The sequence below is a fragment of the Anolis carolinensis genome, unplaced genomic scaffold, assembly GCF_035594765.1.
Source record: "Anolis carolinensis isolate JA03-04 unplaced genomic scaffold, rAnoCar3.1.pri scaffold_14, whole genome shotgun sequence".
Lineage (NCBI taxonomy): Eukaryota > Metazoa > Chordata > Lepidosauria > Squamata > Dactyloidae > Anolis > Anolis carolinensis.
Genome location: NW_026943825.1, coordinates 502,501 through 523,551, shown reverse-complemented (window position 1 = coordinate 523,551; position 21,051 = coordinate 502,501). Strand labels below are relative to the sequence as shown.

Genomic DNA, 21,051 nt, shown 5'->3' with positions numbered 1-21,051 from the left:
GTAGTTCAATACGCAGTAAAGCTATGTAGTAATTACTGTATTTGCGAATTTAGCACCAAAATATCACGATGTATTGAAAACATTGACTACAAAAATGCGTTGGATAATCCAGAACGTTGGATAAGCGAGTGTTGGATAAGTGAGACTCTACTGTAATTACTGTATTTACAAATTTAGCACCAAAATATCACGATGTATTGAAAACATTGACTACAAAAATGCGTTGGATAATCCAGAACGTTGGATAAGCGAGTGTTGGATAAGTGAGACTCTACTGTAATTACTGTATTTACGAATTTAGCACCAAAATATCACGATGTATTGAAAACATTGACTACAAAAATGCGTTGGATAATCCAGAACGTTGGATAAGCGAGTGTTGGATAAGTGAGACTCTACTGTATGTGTTTTATATTGTAAGCCGGACAGAGTCCCCGTACCGGGTGAGAAGGGCAGGGTAGAAAAGCTGTAATAAATAAATGTATCTATTATTATTAATATGATTGATTGATTGATTATTATTAATAGGGGTGGGACATAAATAAAGGTTGTTATTATTATTATTATTATTATTATTATTATTATCTATATATATAAAAAACTGTTATGTGCATAATTCCCATGGAGTAAACAACAAAACCACTGGACCCAATCCCACCAAATTTGGCCACAAAAGACATAGGCATCCAATCTATATCTTTCCATCAAAGAACCCTATAAAATTAGATCCAAATTACAGAGAGACCCCAAACCCAAAAATCACATTTCCCTTGGTTAGAGGGCCAACTACATGTCCCATCCTCCTGATATGGAGAGTGTGATGACTCATGGGCCATGTAGTCCCGTTCCTAGTATTATTGTGGCAGATGAAGAGGAAAACTTGGGTTTCCCACCGTTTCAGCCAGAATTGGAGCCCTGGCACCTGCAGGATATCTGCCCTCCAGAAGCCAGCCAAACAAGCCTTGAGCAGAAATCTCCCCCATTTTCTCGCCGAGATTATTATAATCAAGATAGAGGCGCTCGAGAGGCGACTCGCCGGAGCGCCAGGATCGCTGCCAGACAATTAGATGATTAAGTCTGTTTCCCTTGGGAAACTTTAGGGAGTCATGCATCTGGACACAGAATGGCTTTCGGTTCTTGTTCCCCAGAGAAAGTGTTCTTTGGCGGGAAAACGAGGTCCTATTTAGGTGTTTGCCCTCGTAGGAACCCTTGCGGAGTCAATTCGTCAGCTTCGGGAGTGAGATCGTGTGTAGACTTCTACTCCAGTTCCCAGCTCCTGAATCAAGTTCCCAGCCCTGCCTTGTTCCACGGTTCTCTATGGACTCAGTTCTTGTTCCACGATTGCCTTGTTTCAAGTTGGACCTTGTTAAGTCTCAAGTCTTGCCTTGCCTTGCGTTTTAAACCACGGGCCTTGATTCTCGGATTCAAGCCTTGTTTTCCATTCCTTCGGATTTACCTTAAGCCTCAAAGACTATGGACAGTTCCCCACACTATTGCTTGCCAAATAGTGTGTGTTTCGGTGAAGTGGATTATAACTTTGGGCTTTAATATCATATATTGGACATTGTTTTCCTGGACTATATTTGACCTTTCCTGAAAGGTCTACTTCTGAACTATATTCTACACTTGTTTTTATTGACTTTATATATTCCTTTAATAAAGATATTAGATAGAATCTGGCCTCTGCGCATGGTTATTGGTGCTCTGCAGCCTGGGTCCTGACAGAGAGGAAGAAGAGAGAGAAAGCAAGAGAGAGTTGCGCTGCATCGCCTTTTATTTCCCGGGAAAAGGATCCAAGAGGGAGGGAGGGAGGGAGGGAGGGGCGGAGCGTGACGGGTGCTGCTTGGCCCACACGTGTGCCAGGCGTGTTCATGCGGAGGTGCGAGTGGGGAGGAGGAGCAGGGCCTCGATGGCGGCGTTGAGGTCTCCCCCGGAAGCCAGCAGGGCCTGCAGGTTGGCCTCCCCGTCAATGAAGCCCATGCCTCGCAGTTGCTCCAGCTGCAGAACCAGGCGGGACTCGGCCGAAGGAGAAGAAGAAGGAGAAGGAGACGGCGCCTGGGAAGGAAGGAAGGAAGGAAGGAAGAGCAGTCTTTATGGCTGCAAGGCTCTCTGCCAGGAAGGATTTATTTATTCATTTACTTACTACATTTATATACCATACTAGCTGTGCCCGGCCACGCGTTGCTGTGTCTGAGTCTGGTGTAGTTGGTCAGTCTACATGAGGTTGTATTGATGCTGTGACCTCCACCTTCTTTATACTCACATTAGTAGTAATATTTGAAGTCTGTTACCTTGTTCAATTTTTCAGTTTTGTGGGTCCGGATTGTGTTTTGTGGTGTGATTGTGTTGTTACAATCGGGAGGCAAGGCTTTTGCGTTGTTTTGCCAAGTTTTGTATTTCTGGGGCATTTAATTGTGTTGTTATAGTCATGATGCATTGTTGTGAATTTTGTGGGTCTGGATTGTGGTTTTGTGGTGTGATTGTGTTGTTACAACTGGGAGGGAAGGCTTTTGCGTTGTGTTGTCAAGTTTCATATTTCTGGGGCGTTTAGTTGTGTTTTTATAGTCACAATGCTTTGTTGTGAGTTTTGTGCATCCGGATTGTGGTTTTGTGGTGTGGTTGTGTTGTTACAACCAGGAGGCAAGGCTTTTGCGTTGTGTTGTCAAGTTTTGTATTTCTGGGGCATTTAGTTGTGTGCCAAGTTTCATATTTCTGGGGCGTTTAGTTGTGTTTTTATAGTCACAATGCTTTGTTGTGAGTTTTGTGCATCCGGATTGTGGTTTTGTGGTGTGGTTGTGTTGTTACAACCAGGAGGCAAGGCTTTTGCGTTGTGTTGTCAAGTTTTGTATTTCTGGGGCATTTAGTTGTGTGCCAAGTTTCATATTTCTGGGGCGTTTAGTTGTGTTTTTATAGTCACAATGCTTTGTTGTGAGTTTTGTGCATCCGGATTGTGGTTTTGTGGTGTGGTTGTGTTGTTACAACCAGGAGGCAAGGCTTTTGCGTTGTGTTGTCAAGTTTTGTATTTCTGGGGCATTTAGTTGTGTGCCAAGTTTCATATTTCTGGGGCGTTTAGTTGTGTTTTTATAGTCACAATGCTTTGTTGTGAGTTTTGTGCATCCGGATTGTGGTTTTGTGGTGTGGTTGTGTTGTTACAACCAGGAGGCAAGGCTTTTGCGTTGTGTTGTCAAGTTTTGTATTTCTGGGGCGTTTAGTTGTGTTGTTATAATCACGATGTATTATTGTGAGTTTTATGGGTCCGGATTGTGGTTTTGTGGTGTGGTTGTGTTGTTACAACCGGGAGGGAAGGCTTTTGCGTTGTGTCGCCAAGTTTCGTATTTCTGGGGCGTTTAGTTGTGTTTTTATAGTCACAATGCTTTGTTGTGAGTTTTGTGCATCCGGATTGTGTTTTGTGGTGTGATTGTGTTGTTACAATCGGGAGGCAAGGCTTTTGCGTTGTTTTGCCAAGTTTTGTATTTCTGGGGCGTTTAGTTGTGTTGTTATAATCACGATGTATTATTGTGAGTTTTATGGGTCCGGATTGTGGTTTTGTGGTGTGGTTGTGTTGTTACAACCGGGAGGGAAGGCTTTTGCGTTGTGTCGCCAAGTTTCGTATTTCTGGGGCGTTTAGTTGTGTTGTTATAGTCATGATGTGTTGTTGTGAGTTTTGTGGGTCCGGATTGTGGTTTTGTGGTGTGGTTGTGTTGTTGTAACCGGAAGGCAAGGCTTTTGCATTGTGTTGCCAAGTTTCGTATTTGTGGGATGTTTACTTTTGTTGTTATAGTCACTGCGCCCGCAACTTTATCCTTTTATATATATAGATTGTACTATATCTATATATTGTAATATTATTAATAATATTACATGTAATATCTATATATATAAAAGAGTGATGGCATCAGAGCAGCGGACAAAACAACAAAACTACAGGCCCCCCAGCCTTGAAATTTGACAACACAACCCATCATTCATGCCTCAAGGTTGATACAACAAAAAGAAAAGAAAAATAAAGTCCTAATTACAGGGAGAGGAATAACAGTTTTTATCCAATTGCTGCCAGTTAGAAGGCTAAGCTCCTCCAACTTGGTCTCCTAGCAACCCAATAAAAAATAATAATAAACACTAAAAATTAATACAATAAAATACTATAATAACAGAAAATAACTAAAAATAATACAAGAAAATAATAAAATATAATAAAAATATAACTTACAATAAAATTAATAAAAAAAATTGCAAATAACGTCAAATAAAAATTACACAACAATTTTTAACCAATAGCACCACCACTTTGCCACAGCAACACGTGGCTGGGCACAGCTAGTATAATATATAATTCATATTATTATATTGTTATTAGTATTATATTGTATTACAAAATAACATTAATATTATATGCCTATACAATATATTATTGTAAATTATATTGTACATATGTATATTATTATTATTGGGTTGTTGTATGTCTTTCGGGCTGTGTGGCCATGTTCCAGAAGCATTCTCTCCTGACGTTTCGCCCACATCTATGGCAGGCATCCTCAGAGGTTGTGAGGTATGGAGAAAACTAAGCAAAGAGGTTAATATATATATCTGTGGAAAGTCTAGGGTGAGAGAGGTCAGTGTGAATGTTGTGTAGTTAATCACTTTAATTAGCATTGAAAAGCTTATCTGCTGTCTTCTTCCTGCCTCTATTATTAAATATTAAATATTATTATTTATTTAATACATTTACATCCCGCCCTTCTCACCCCGAAGGGGACTCAAGAGCGGCTTACAAATTAAATTTACATACAATATTATATTATTAGCATAGCACAATACTGGCAATAAATTACCATAGTGTACTATATCTATATATCGTAATATTATTAATAATTCTACAAGCAATATATAATATATAATTCATATTATTATATTGTTATTAGTATTATATTGTATTACAAAATGACATTATTAATATTATATGCATATACAATATATTATTGTAAATTATATTGTATATATGTATATGTATATGTATATGTATATTATTATTTATTTAATACATTTATATCCCGCCCTTCTCACCCCGAAGGGGATTCAGAGCGGCTTACAAATTACATTCACGTACAATACATTATATTATTAGCATAGCACAATACTGGCAATAAATTACTATATTGTACTATATTGACATATTGTAATATTATTATTAATATTACATGTAATATCTAAATGAAATTTCAGCCTAGGACAAAACAACAAAACTGCACATTCCAGAAACACTAAACTTGGCAGCACAAGCCCTCATCCATGCCTCTACGTTCATACAACAAAAAGCTCCAACTACTCCAGAAAACGGCCAGGCTTTGAGACTGCAAGGCTATTCATTGCTATTCCACCTGGCCAACAAAGGATTCCCATAAGCCACAGCAACGCATGGCCGGGCAAAGCTAGTGTACATATATATAAGTTAATTAATAATAATATATAATATTATAATATATTGTATATGCATATAATATACATATTATTATTTTGTAATGCAACATAATACTAATAATACAATATAGTGGTATTGATTATATATTGCATATAATATTACTATTAATATTACAGTATATTGATATAGTACAATATAGTAATTTACTGCCAGTATTGTACTATGCTAATAATATAATATTGTATGTAAATTTGATTTGTAAGCCGCTCTGAGTCCCCTTTGGGACGAGAAGGGCAGGATATAAATGTATTAAATAAATAAATAAATAAATAAATAAATAGACGTCTCTATGCAATGTCTTTCTGTCTGGGTGGCCCTCTGCCGGGAGAGATCGGACTGTGCCTCCCTCTGTGGCCGCTCACCTGTGCGTTGGGGTTGGCCAGCATCTGGAGCATGTGCTGCATGAGCTGCGGAGGGGGCGGGGCCATGTCAGGAGGGGGCGGGGCTTCCGGGGCAGCCCCGCCTCCCGAGGAAGAGGAAGCAAGAGGGGGAGGGCCCCCCCCAAAGGAGCCCAGGCTGCAAGACATAACAATGAACACATTATTATAATACATTTGAAATAAGGATAATAACAAGGATAACACATGTAATATTATCACAAAAATAATAATTATTATTATTATAATGTACGTTTTTCCCATGGAGTAAACAACAAAACCACTGGACCAAATGACACCAAGTTTGGCCACAAAAGACAGAGTCATCCAATCTATGTCTTTCAATAAAAAACCCTAGAAAAATAAAGTCCAAATTACAGAAAAACTCCCAAAACCAAAAATTACTAACTACGCATGCGCAGAAGCCCCCCAGAAAAACGGGTGACATTAGCCAGGGACGCAAGGTAACAATAATAATAATAATATAAATAGTAATAATAAATATACTAATAATATAGTAATAATAAATAATGATGATTTATGTGTCGTGTTCTATCTGGGCACAAGGCTGGAGGCCTCTGCCTGGAGGGTGTGTATCCCCATAGGGATGCAAGATAACAATAATAATAATATAAATAATAATAGTAATAAATATACTAATAATATAGTAATAATAAATAATGATGATGTATGTGTTGCCTTCTACCTGGGCCGGGGGCCTTTGCCTGGAGGGTGTGTATCCCCGTAGGGACGCAAGGTAACAATAATAATAATATAAATAATAACTGCCAACTGCAAAAGGCCACCCTACTGGGATCTGCAGCATCATCCAAAAATCCATCACACAGTCCTAGACACTTGGGAAGTGTTCGACTTGTGATTCTGTGATACAAAATCCAGCATATCTATCATGTTTGCTATGTCATAAAATAATAATAATAATAATAAGAATAATAAAATTAATACATCACACAGTCCTAGACACTTGGGAAGTGTTCTACTTGTGATTCTGTGATACAAAATCCAGCATATCTATCTTGTTTGCTGTGTCATAAAATAATAATAATAATATACATCACACAGTCCTAAACACTTGGGAAGTGTTCAACTTGGGATTTTGTGATACGAAATCCAGCATATCTATCATGTTTGCTATGTCATAAAATAATAATAATAATAATAATAATAATAATAATAATAATAATAATAATAATAATAATACATCACACAGTCCTAGACACTTGGGAAGTGTTCAACTTGGGATTTTGTGAAACGAAATCCAGCATTTCTATCTTGTTTGCTGTGACATAATAAAATAAATATAATAATAAATTAATATAATAATGATGATGGTGATGATGATGATGATGTGTTGCCTTCTACCTGGAGTGTGTGTGTATCCCCATAGGGACGTAAGGTAGCAATAATAATAATATAAATAATAATAAATATAATAATAAATTAATACAATGATGATGATGATGATGATGATGATGGATGTGTGTGTTGCCTTCTACCTGGGCACCAGGCCGGGGGCCTCTGCCTGGAGGGTGTGTATCCCCATAGGGACCAAGGTAACAATAATAATAATAATAAATATAATCATAAATTAATATAATGATGATGATGGTGATGATGATGATGATGATGATGTATGTGTTGCCTTCTACCTGGGCACAAGGCTGGGACGCGAGGTAACAACAACAATAATAATAATAATAATAATAATAATAATAATAATAATAATAAATTAATATAATGATGATGATGTAACAATAATAATAATATAAATATTAATAAATATAATAATAAATTAATACAATGATGATGATGATGATGATGATGATGATGTGTTGCCTTCTGCCTGGAGGGTGTGTATCCCCATAGGGACGCAAGGTAACAATAATAATAATAATAAATATAATCATAAATTAATATAATGATGATGATGATGATGATGATGATGGATGTGTGTGTTGCCTTCTACCTGGGCACCAGGCCGGGGGCCTCTGCCTGGAGGGTGTGTATCCCCATAGGGACCAAGGTAACAATAATAATAATAATAAATATAATCATAAATTAATATAATGATGATGATGATGATGATGATGATGATGATGATGATGATGATGATGTGTGTGTTGCCTTCTACCTGGGCACAAGGCTGGGACGCGAGGTAACAATAATAATAATAATAATAATAATAAATTAATATAATGATGATGATGTAACAATAATAATAATATAAATATTAATAAATATAATCATAAATTAATATAATGATGATGATGATGATGATGATGTGTGTGTTGCCTTCTACCTGGGCACCAGGCCGGGGGCCTCTGCCTGGAGGGTGTGGATTCCCTGCTGGATCTGGAGCAAAGCCTGCAAGGCGCGCGGGTTGGTCAGCACCGAGAGGGACTCCGGGCTCTGCATCTGCACAAAGGGAGGGAGGGAGGGAGGGAGGGAGGCGTCAAGGGGCGTGGCCTATGGGGACAGGAAGGGCCTGGCCCCGCCCCTAGCCCCGCCCCTGGCCCCGCCCCCTCACCTGCTGCAGGAAGGCCGGGAGCTGGAGGCGGAGCTGCTCCTGGAGGGCGGGGTTGCCGGCAAGGAGGGGCGCGTTCACCATCATCTGCGAGGGAGAGGCATGGTCACAACAACAACAACAACAACAAGCAAGACATTACTCTCAACTATTAAAGTTCAGTCCCCTAAACAATGGCCAGGAAGAGTTCTATTACTACAACAACAACAACAAGCAAGACATTACTCTCAACAACAACAACAACAACAAGCAAGACATTACTCTCAACAACAACAACAACAAGCAAGACATTACTCTCAACAACAACAACAACAAGCAAGACATTACTCTCAACAACAACAACAACAAGCAAGACATTACTCTCAACAACAACAACAACAACAAGCAAGACATTACTCTCAACAACAACAACAAGCAAGACATTACTCTCAACAACAACAACAAGCAAGACATTACTCTCAACAACAACAACAACAAGCAAGACATTACTCTCAACAACAACAACAACAACAAGCAAGACATTACTCTCAACAACAACAACAACAACAAGCAAGACATTACTCTCAACAACAACAACAACAAGCAAGACATTACTCTCAACAACAACAACAACAAGCAAGACATTACTCTCAACAACAACAACAACAAGCAAGACATTACTCTCAACAACAACAACAACAACAAGCAAGACATTACTCTCAACAACAACAACAACAAGCAAGACATTACTCTCAACAACAACAACAACAAGCAAGACATTACTCTCAACAACAACAACAACAACAAGCAAGACATTACTCTCAACAACAACAACAAGCAAGACATTACTCTCAACAACAACAACAAGCAAGACATTACTCTCAACAACAACAACAACAAGCAAGACATTACTCTCAACAACAACAACAACAAGCAAGACATTACTCTCAACAACAACAACAACAAGCAAGACATTACTCTCAACAACAACAACAACAAGCAAGACATTACTCTCAACAACAACAACAACAACAAGCAAGACATTACTCTCAACAACAACAACAACAACAAGCAAGACATTACTCTCAACAACAACAACAACAAGCAAGACATTACTCTCAACAACAACAACAACAAGCAAGACATTACTCTCAACAACAACAACAACAAGCAAGACATTACTCTCAACAACAACAACAAGCAAGACATTACTCTCAACAACAACAACAACAAGCAAGACATTACTCTCAACAACAACAACAACAACAAGCAAGACATTACTCTCAACAACAACAACAAGCAAGACATTACTCTCAACAACAACAACAACAAGCAAGACATTACTCTCAACAACAACAACAACAAGCAAGACATTACTCTCAACAACAACAACAACAAGCAAGACATTACTCTCAACAACAACAACAACAAGCAAGACATTACTCTCAACAACAACAACAACAACAAGCAAGACATTACTCTCAACAACAACAACAACAACAAGCAAGACATTACTCTCAACAACAACAACAACAACAAGCAAGACATTACTCTCAACAACAACAACAAGCAAGACATTACTCTCAACAACAACAACAACAAGCAAGACATTACTCTCAACAACAACAACAACAAGCAAGACATTACTCTCAACAACAACAACAACAAGCAAGACATTACTCTCAACAACAACAACAACAAGCAAGACATTACTCTCAACAACAACAACAACAACAAGCAAGACATTACTCTCAACAACAACAACAACAAGCAAGACATTACTCTCAACAACAACAACAACAACAAGCAAGACATTACTCTCAACAACAACAACAACAAGCAAGACATTACTCTCAACAACAACAACAAGCAAGACATTACTCTCAACAACAACAACAACAAGCAAGACATTACTCTCAACAACAACAACAACAAGCAAGACATTACTCTCAACAACAACAACAACAAGCAAGACATTACTCTCAACTGACTGGACAAGTGGATCCAGATCCTATTAAAGTTCAGTCTAAACAATGGCCAGGAAGAGTTCTATTACTACAACAACAACAACAACAACAATAACGGGGCGTTGTGTGGCTTCCAGGCTTTATAGCCAATGTCTGGATAGCAGTTTTTGCCTGAAAGAGCAGGACATTATTATTATCATTACTGTGTTGTCGATACTTCTGGAACGCAGCCCGGAAAACATACAACAACCCCATTGTCATTACTATTATTATTATGCCTCGGGAGAGATAAAGTGGGGTATAAGTAAATATCATAAGGATAATAATAATAGATACACAGCTGCTTTGAGTCTCCTTTGGGAGAGATAAAGCGGGGCATAAACAAACATAATAATAGTAAATATAATAATAATAATAATAATAATAATAATAATAATAATAATAATAATAATAATAATAGATTAGCCACTGAGTTTCCTTTGGGAGAGATAAAGCGGGGCATAAACAAACATAATAATAGTAGTAGTAGTAGTAATAATAATAATAATAATAATAATAATAATAATAATAATAATAACAGTCAGTAGAGTGTCTGCTGTGGACTCATCTTGTTTTGTTTCTAATAATAATAATAATAATAATAATAATAATAATAATAATAGATTAGCCACTTTGAGTCTCCTTGGGAGAGATAAAACGGGGCATAAACATACATAAGAATAGTAGTAGTAATATTAATAATAATAATAGAATAGCCACTGAGTCTCTTTTGGGAGAGATAAAACAGGGAATAAATAAATATAATAATCAAAATAATAATAGAAGCACACTTTGAGTCTCCTTTGGGAGAGATAAAGCGGGGTATAAACAAACATAATAATAGCAAATATAATAATAGTAATAATAATACTTAGCTACTTTCATTTGTGAGAGATAAAGCAGGGTATAAATATAATAAATAATATAATAATAATAATAATAATAATAATAATAATAATAATAATAAAAAATACGCAGCTATTTTGAGTCTCCTTTGGGAGAGAGAAAGCGAGGCATAAACAAACATAATAATAGCAATAATAATAATAATAATAATAATAATAATAATAATAATAATAAGCCACTTTGAGTCTCATTTGTGAGAGATAAAGCAGGGTATAAATATAATAATAATAATAATAATAATAATAATAATAATAATAATAATAATAATAATAAAAATACACAGCTGCTTTGAGTCTCCTTTGGGAAATATAAAGAAATACTATATAACAATAATAACAACAACAGCCACAATCGCAACTACATCAATTACAATCACAACTGCAACCAACATGATAACAGCCAGAAGAACAATGACAACCGTAATCGTAACCAACACAACAGCACTCACAACCACAACCACAAGCACAGCCACAAAGGAGAATGAGAGCAGCCCACCTGTGCGGCCAGCTGGGGGTCGTGGGCCAGGGCCTGGAGCATGGGGCGCAGGTAGGGGGCCGAGACCAGGCTCTGCATCAGCTGCGGCCGCCCCGAGATCTGGCCCAGAAGGCCCTGCATCTCCCCACTGCTGAACACCCCTGCGGAGGAGGGGGAAGACACAAGAAACACACACACCGGCCCTTTTATGCAAATGCCACTCCTCAGGGCCACACCCCCTTTTGTGCAAATGCCTCTCTGCTCCCTCCTCCTCTCCCCGACACTCCTCAGGAACACGCCCCTTTTTATTCAAATCCCTTTCTCCTCTCCCTGACACTCCTCAGGGCCACACCCCCTTTTATGCAAATGCCTCTCTGCTCTCTCTCCTCTCCGCCCCTTTTTATTCAAATCCCTCTTTCTCCTCTCCCCTGAGGGACACGCCCCTTTTAATGCAAATCCCGCTCTGCTCTCTCCTCCAATCCTGATACTTCTTAGGGACACGCCCCCTTTTATGCAAATTCCCCCCTCTCTCTCTCGCCTCTCCTCCTATCCCCTTCTTCTTGGGAGACTGACACTTCTCAGGGTTACGCCCCCTTTTATTCAAATCCTTCTATATCCTCTCCTATCCCAGACCCTCTTCAGGGACACGCCCCTTTTTATTCAAATCCCTCTCATCCTCTCCTCCAATCTCCTGCTTCCTGAGGCTTCTCAGGGACACGCCCCTTTTTATTCAAATCCTATATCCTCTCTCCTCCAAACCTGATACTTCTCAGGGGCACGCCCCATTTTATGCAAATTCCCCTCTCTCTCTCGCCTCTCCTCCTATCCCCTTCTTCTTGGGAGACTGACACTTCTCAGGGACACGCCCCCTTTTATGCAAATCCCTCTCATCCTCTCCTCCAATCTCCTGCTTCCTGAGGCTTCTCAGGGACACGCCCCTTTTTATTCAACACGCCCTGAGCACATGGCCAGCACTTGAGTCTCTCCATGCTCGCTCTCTCTCTCTCTCTCTCCTGTGAGCATGGAGGGAGGCAAGATGTCTGCAGATAACTTTCCTATATAGTAATTAATTGTAGTTCTCTCCGTATAATTTTTTTGTAACTTTCCAAGCTTGGCTCTGCTCCATTAAAGGGCCCAGTTGCTTTACTACTTTGCTCAATGAGCTTCCAATCTGCTGAACAGCTGCTTCTCCTGTGAGCATGGAGAGAGGCAATATGTCTGCAGATAACTTCCCTATATAGTAATTAATTGTAGTTCCCTCCGTATAGTTTCTTGTAACTTTTCAAGCTTGGCTCTGCTCCTATCAACGGTCCAGTCGCTTGACTGTTTTGCTCAAGGAGCTTCCAATCTGCTGAACGGCTGCTTCTCCTGTGAGCATGGGGGGAGGCAAGATGTCTGCAGATAGCTTTTCTATATAATCAGTGTATAGTTTCTTGTAACTTTTCAAGCTTGGCTCTGCTCCTATCAACGGCCCAGTCGCTTGACTGCTAAACGGCAGCTTCTCCCGTGAGCATGGAGAGAGGCAAGATGTCTGCAGATAGCTTTCCTATATAATCAGTGTATAGTTTCTTGTAACTTTTCAAGCTTGGCTCTGCTCCTATCAACGGCCCAGTCGCTTGACTGCTAAACGGCAGCTTCTCCCGTGAGCATGGAGAGAGGCAAGATGTCTGCAGATAGCTTTTCTATATAATCAGTGTATAGTTTCTTGTAACTTTTCAAGCTTGGCTCTGCTCCTATCAACGGCCCAGTCGCTTGACTGCTAAACGGCAGCTTCTCCCGTGAGCATGGAGAGAGGCAAGATGTCTGCAGATAGCTTTCCTATATAATCAGTGTATAGTTTCTTGTAACTTTTCAAGCTTGGCTCTGCTCCTATCAACGGCCCAGTCGCTTGACTGCTAAACGGCAGCTTCTCCCGTGAGCATGGAGAGAGGCAAGATGTCTGCAGATAGCTTTTCTATATAATCAGTGTATAGTTTCTTGTAACTTTTCAAGCTTGGCTCTGCTCCTATCAACGGCCCAGTCACTTGACTGCTAAACGGCAGCTTCTCCCGTGAGCATGGAGAGAGGCAAGGTGTCTGCAGGTGCCCTACTTTACCCGTCGTCCCTGGCTGTTGGGGAAAGAGGAGCTACATACCGGAGCCCAGGCTGGCGGTGTTGAGCCCCAGGGGGTTGGAGACGGTGGGGGAGACGTGGCCGGGGGGGGCCTGGCCGTGGCCCCGCGAGGAGGACGAGGGGGGCGCGGGGGTCGTCCAGGGGTCGGGCAGCGGGTCCCGGTTCTCCGTCCGGGGCGGGTGGGCGCTCGGGGCCTCCGCGTTGGGGGCCGGCCCGGGGAAGGAGGGGGCCCCAAACTGGGAAGAAGGAGGAGGAGGAGAAGATAGCATTAGTACTCTATAATATTATATTACTACATATTATTTATTATTATTCTACTACTTTATAATATCCACTGGGAAAAACAAGACGGAAGATATATTAATATGATTATGGCATATAATTATAATACAGGGTGTTTGAAAAAGAACTCCCTAGTTTTAACGTAATTTACATTAAAACTAGGGAGTTCAAACACCCTGTATTATTATTTTATACTATTATAGCATTACTTTATCATATCTGCGTTGGAGACTGGCCTAGAGAAGGGGAAGGAGACAAAAGAAAGATCAATAATAATAATAATTACATTATATATTACTATAATATTACTTTATTATTTTATATTATTATGATTATATATTATAGGAATATGATTCTATGATTATTAGAATCATAGAGTTGCGAGAGACCTCACAGGCATCCAGCCCAACCTGCAAGAAGCAGGAAAATATTATTATTATATTAAATTCTTATTAAATTACTGTTGTTATTATGTATGATTACACTATGACTATTATGATGATGGTGGTGGTTATTATTACAGTAGAGTCTCACTTATCCAAGCTAAACAGGCCAGCAGAACCTTGGATAAGCAAAAATCTTGGATAATAAGGAGGGATTAAGAAAAAAGCAAAGAGTCGGAAACGAAAGAAAAGACTGACCGAATAAAGAAGAAAGAAAAAAGCCTATTAAACATCAAATTAGGTTATGATTTTACAAATTAAGCACCAAAACATCATGTTTTATAAGAAATTGACAAAAAAACTAGTTCAATATGCAGTAATGTTATGTTGTAATTACTGTATTTACGAATTTAGCACCAAAATATGGCGATATATTGAAAACATTGACTACAAAAATGCGTTGGATAATCCAGAACCTTGGATAAGCGAGTCTTGGATAAGTGAGACTCTACTGCAATGATGGGCAAGCTTTTGTGCTTGATGTGTCAAAATTCACCAAAAAACCTAGCATGACTTGGGTGGTGTGTCACTTCAAGAGAAAAAAAACCCATAATTTCACAATATGTATAGTTTAAATAACAAAAATACATAATTGTAATATATAACTGTATTTAATAAATCAAAAACTATTTACTACCATTATTTCCATGTACAACGATCTATGATACCTCTTGCAATTTCCACACTGATTTCTCTCTATTGTAGTTTCAATGTAGTCATGAATAATGAATAATAATATAATAGTAATAATATGATAATATATTACAATAATAATAGAATGATATTTTATATATATATGTGTGTGTGTGTGTGTAATGTGCATAATTCCCATGGCGTAAACAACAAAACCACTGGACCAAGTCCCATCAAATTTGGCCACAAAAGACATTAGTCATCCAATCAATCTGCATGCGGCAGCGTGTCAGCAAAAATGGCTAGGCGTGTCCATGCTGACATGCATGTCATAGGTTGGCCATCACTGCTCTACTGTATAGACAGTAGAGTCTCACTAATCCAAGCCTCGCTTATCCAAGCTTCTGGATTATCCAAGCCATTTTTGTAGTCAGTTTTCAATACATCGTGATATTTTGGTGCTAAATTCATAAATACAGTAATTACAACATAACATTACTGCGTATTGAACTCCTTTTTCTGTCAAATTTGTTGTATAACATGAAGTTTTGATGCTTAATTTGTAAAATCATCACCTAATTTGATGTTTAATAGGCTTTTCCTTAATCCCTCCTTATTATCCAAGGTATTCGCTTATCCAAGCTTCTGCCGGCCCGTTTAGCTTGGATAAGTGAGACTCTATATCTATACACAGAGAGAGAGAGACCCATGAGAAGCGTGTGCTGTGCATGTGCGCACCTGCTCCCTGGGGGGGCTGAAGAGGGGCTCCTGGGTGTCGGTGTACATGCGTCGCAGGGCGCTGTACCCGCCGGGCACGCTCTCCAGGTTGCTCAGCGCCCGGTCCTGGTGGCGCATCATCTCCTGCATCATGGCCGGGTTCCGGGCCAGCTCCATGGTCTGCGCAAGGAAAGAAGGAGGGAGGGAGCGAGGGAGGGAGGGAGGGTCAGCACAACCCAAGCCCACCCAGACCAGGCACAGGCAGAGGTCAGAAGGTTATCCTCAAGGGGACCCTCCAGTCCAGTCCCCTCAGAAATAGATGGACGGATGCATGGACAGATAAATAGGTAGATGGATGGATGGATGGATGGATGGATAGATAGAAGAATCGATAGATAGCACCAGCTCCATGGTCTGCGCAAGGAAAGAAGGAGGGAGCGAGCGAGGGGGGGAGGGAGGGTCAGCACAACCCAAGCCCACCCAGACCAGGCACAGGCAGAGGTCAGAAGGTTATCCTCAAGGGGACCCTCCAGTCCAGTCCCCTCAGAAATAGATGGACGGATGCATGGACAGATAAATAGGTAGATGGGTGGATGGATGGATGGATAGAAGAATCGACAGATAGCACCAGCTCCATGGCCTGAGCAAGGGAGGGAGCTTAAGCACAACCCGATCCTTCCCCACAGATGGCCACCCAGGCCTCAAAACAAGGCACAGACAGGTATTGATAGATCATAAAGTTATCTTAGAATCGCAAGGGCCCCCCAAAGGGGACCATCCAGTCCAACCCCCTAAGAGATGGATGGATGGATGGATGGACAGATAAATAAATAGGTAGGCCGATAGATAGATAGATAGATAGATGGATAAATAAATGGATGGATGGATAGATAGATAGATAGGTAGGCCAATAGATAGATGAATAAATAAACAAATGGATGGATGGATGGATAGATAGGTAGGTAGGCCGATAGATAGATGGATAAATAAATGGGTGGATGGATGGATGGATGGATAGATAGATAGGCTGATAGATAGATGAATAAATAAATAAATGGATGGATGGATGGAAGGATGGATAAATAAATAGGTAGGCCAATAGATGGATGAATGGATGGATGGATGGATGGATGGATAAATAAATAGGTAGGCCAATAGATGGATGAATGGATGGATGGATGGATGGATGGATAGTCAAATAGGTAGGCTGATAGATAGATGGATAAATAAATGGATGGATGGATGGATGGATAAATAAATAGGTAGGCCAATAGATGGATGGATGGATGAATAGATAGATAGATAGATAGATAGATAGATAGATAGATAGACAGATAGATAATTAAATAGGTAGGCTGATAGATAGATGGATAAATAAATGGATGGATAAATAAATAGGTAGGCCAATGGATGTATGGATGGATGGATAGATAGATAATTAAATAGGTAGGCTGATAGATAGATGGATAAATAAATGGATGGATGGATAGATAAATAAATAGGTAGGCCAATGGATGGATGGATGGATGGATGGATGGATGGATGGATGGATGGATAGATAGATAGATAGATAGATAGATAGATAGATAGATAGATAGATAGATAGGCAGGCAGGCAGGCTGATAGATAGATGGATAAATGGATGGATGGATGGATAAATAGGTAGGCCAATAGATGGATGGATAAATAAATGGATGGATGGACGGATAGGTACAGATTGATTGATTGATTGATTGATTGGATTGATGGATCGATAAATAAATGGACGGATAGACAGCCAGATAGATGGACAGATAGATAGATGAATGGGTGATGAATGGATGAATAGATAGAAGTGTTTAGTGTTGTAAATAACTTGTTAATAAAGCCTTTAGAACCGCTGGGATCAGCAGATAATTAAGGACTAATTTGTCGGTCTGCCTGATGAGAAGAAGGTGGGACCGGACTCCTCAATCCATCAACCAGGGTGACCGAAGAGGCACCGCCCGACCCCTCCCGGCAGAGGCCGCGCACCTGGCGCATGAGCTCGGGGTTGTGGAGCATGTGGCTGATCTCGGGGTTGCGCTGCATGAGGGCCTGCATCTGGGGGTTGGCCAGGATGAGGGCGCGCATGGCCTCCGGCTGCGCCATCAGGCTCTGCACCAGCGGGTTCTCCACGATCTGCGAGAGCAGCTCCGGGCTCGACATCAGCTGACGCTGCATCGTCTGCTGCAGCTCCAGGAAGTTGGCCGAGCCCAGGCCCAGCCGGCCCAGCCCCGACAGGCCCCCAAAGCCCGCTGCCACGACAGACAGACAGACAGAGAGAGAGAGAGAGATGTCAGAAGAATCATCATCTATATATATAAAAGAGTGATGGCATCACGGCCACCCACAAAACAACAAAACGACAGGCCCCCCCAACCTCGAAATTTGACAACAACACCCATCATCCACGCCTCTAGGTTCATACAACAAAAAAGAAAAGAAAAATAAAGTCCTAATTAGAGAGAGAGGAATAATTGCTTTTATCCAATGGCTGCCAGTGAGAAGGCTAAGCTCCGCCCACTTGGTCTCCTAGCAACCCAATAAAATAATAATAAAAAAACACTAAAAAATAATAAAAAACACTAAAAGATTAATACAATAAAATACTATAATAACAGAAAATAACTAAAAATAATACATGAAAATAATAAAATATAATAAATAAAAATATAACTTACAATAAAATTAATTTAAAAAATGCAAATAACGTCAAATAAAAATTACACAACATTTTTTAACCAATACCACCACCACTTGGCCACAGCAACACGTGGCCGGGCACAGCTAGTATATCTATATATATAAAAGAGTGATGGAATCCTGGCGACCGCCAAAACAACAAAACGAAACACCCCACAACATCGAAAATTGACAACACAACCCATCATCCATGCCTCTAGGTTGATACAACATAAAGAAAAGAAAAATAAAGTCCTAATTAGAGGGAGAGGAATAATTGTTTTTATCCAATTGCTGCTAGTTAGAAGGCTAAGCTCCGCCCACTTGGTCTCCTAGCAACCCACTCACCCAGGGGACAGGCAGAGTTAGGCCTCTTCCACATTGCCTATAAAATACAGATTATCAGATTTTAACTGGATTAGATGGCAGTGTAGACTCAAGGCCAGGGGTCCTCAAACTTTTAAAGTGGAGGGCCGGTTCATGGTCCCTCAGATTGTTGAGGGGCCGAATTATCATTTGAAAAAAATATATGAACAAATTCCTATGCACACTGCACATGTCTTATTTGTAGTGCAGAAAAAACCCCCAACAACAATTATTTATTTATTTATTTGCTACATTTATACCCCACCCTCTCTCATGCCGAAGGGGACTTAGAGCATCTTACAAGTTGTATGTACATACAATATATTATTAGCATAGCACAATATTAGCATTATATATTACTATATTGTACTATACCACGATACCATAATATTATTAGTAATATTACATTTAATATATAATACTGTATATAATTAATATTATTATATTATACAATATTATTATATTGTATTATTATTAGCCACCCTGAGTCCCCTATTGCTTCTGGCCAATGAGATAGTCAAGTTAAGTAGGATTGTTGTTGTTGTGTGCCTTCAAGTCATTCCAGACTTTGGGGGAGCCTAAGTCTAAAAGTGAGGGCGGGGGCCAGGTAAATGACCTTGGAGGGCCGCATCCGGCCCCCGGGCCTTAGTTTGGGGACCCCTGCTCAAGGCCCTTCCACACAGCCATATAACCCATATAATCTTATATTATCTGCTTTAACTGGATTATCTGGACTCTACACCTTTACCCTTTACCTTAACTACCAACAATTCCTCAATACTTTATTTCCCATACCACCAGACTTCGCCACAGCAACGCGTGGCCGGGCACAGCTAGTCTATCTATATATAGAAAAGGGTAATGAAATTTCGGCCTAGGGCAAAACAACAAAACTACACATCCCAGAAACACCAAACTTGGCAGCACAACCCCTCATCCATGCCTCTACATTCATACAACAAAAAGCTCCAGCTACTCCAGAAAACGGCCAGGCTTTGAAATTGCAAGGCTATTCACTGCTATTTCACCTGGCCAACAAAGGATTCCCATCATCCACAGCAACACGTGGCCAGGCACAGCTAGTCAATATTATATGTACATACAATATATTATTTTATTAGCATAGCACAATATAAGTATCAAATATTACTATATTGTACTATACCACTACACTGCAACATTATTAGTAATATTACATGTATATATTGTATTATTAGTATTATACTGAATTGCAATATTACGATCAATATTATACGTACATACAATATATTATTTTATTAGCATAGCACAATATTAGTATCATATATTACTATATTGTACTATACCACTACACTGCAATATTATTAGTAATATTACATGTATATATTGTATTATTAGTATTATATTGTATTGCAATATTACGATCTATCTATATATATAAAAGGGTAATGAAATTTCGGCCTAGGACAAAACAACGAAACTACACATCCCAGAAACACTAAACTTGGCAGCACAACCCCTCATCCATGCCTCTACGTTCATACAACAAAAAGCTCCAGCTACTCCAGAAAACGGCCAGGCTTTGAGGCTGCAAGGCTATTCACTGCTATTCCACCTGGCCAACAAAGGATTCCCATCATCCACAGCAACACGTGGCCAGGCACAGCTAGTCAATATTATATGTACATACAATATATTATTTTATTAGCATAGCACAATATAAGTATCAAATATTACTATATTGTACTATACCACTACACTGCAACATTATTAGTAATATTACATGTATATATTGTATTATTAGTATTATACTGAATTGCAATATTACGATCAATATTATACGTACATACAATATATTATTTTATTAGCATAGCACAATATTAGTATCATATATTACTATATTGTACTATACCACTACACTGCAATATTATTAGTAATATTACATGTATATATTGTATTATTAGTATTATATTGTATTGCAATATTACGATCTATCTATATATATAAAAGGGTAATGAAATTTCGGCCTAGGACAAAACAACGAAACTAC

The 21,051-nt window shown here is 39.4% G+C and overlaps 1 protein-coding gene across 1 annotated transcript in view; it reads right to left on the bottom strand.

Annotated features, from left to right (window-relative positions):
• Positions 1–1,751: 1,751 nt before the first annotated feature.
• The window catches only part of ubqln4 (ubiquilin 4), a 24,270-nt gene continuing 4,970 nt past the window's right edge, over positions 1,752–21,051 (bottom strand). Inside the window, exons 4-11 of the mRNA XM_062965053.1 lie at positions 17,967–18,229; positions 15,975–16,133; positions 13,901–14,114; positions 11,788–11,927; positions 8,405–8,488; positions 8,177–8,292; positions 5,842–5,995; positions 1,752–2,055 (exon numbers count right to left, since the gene is read on the bottom strand). Of these exons, the coding sequence (XP_062821123.1) occupies positions 1,870–2,055; positions 5,842–5,995; positions 8,177–8,292; positions 8,405–8,488; positions 11,788–11,927; positions 13,901–14,114; positions 15,975–16,133; positions 17,967–18,229 (1,316 nt within the window). The 3' untranslated portion in view covers positions 1,752–1,869. The remainder of the gene's footprint in view (positions 2,056–5,841; positions 5,996–8,176; positions 8,293–8,404; positions 8,489–11,787; positions 11,928–13,900; positions 14,115–15,974; positions 16,134–17,966; positions 18,230–21,051) is intronic.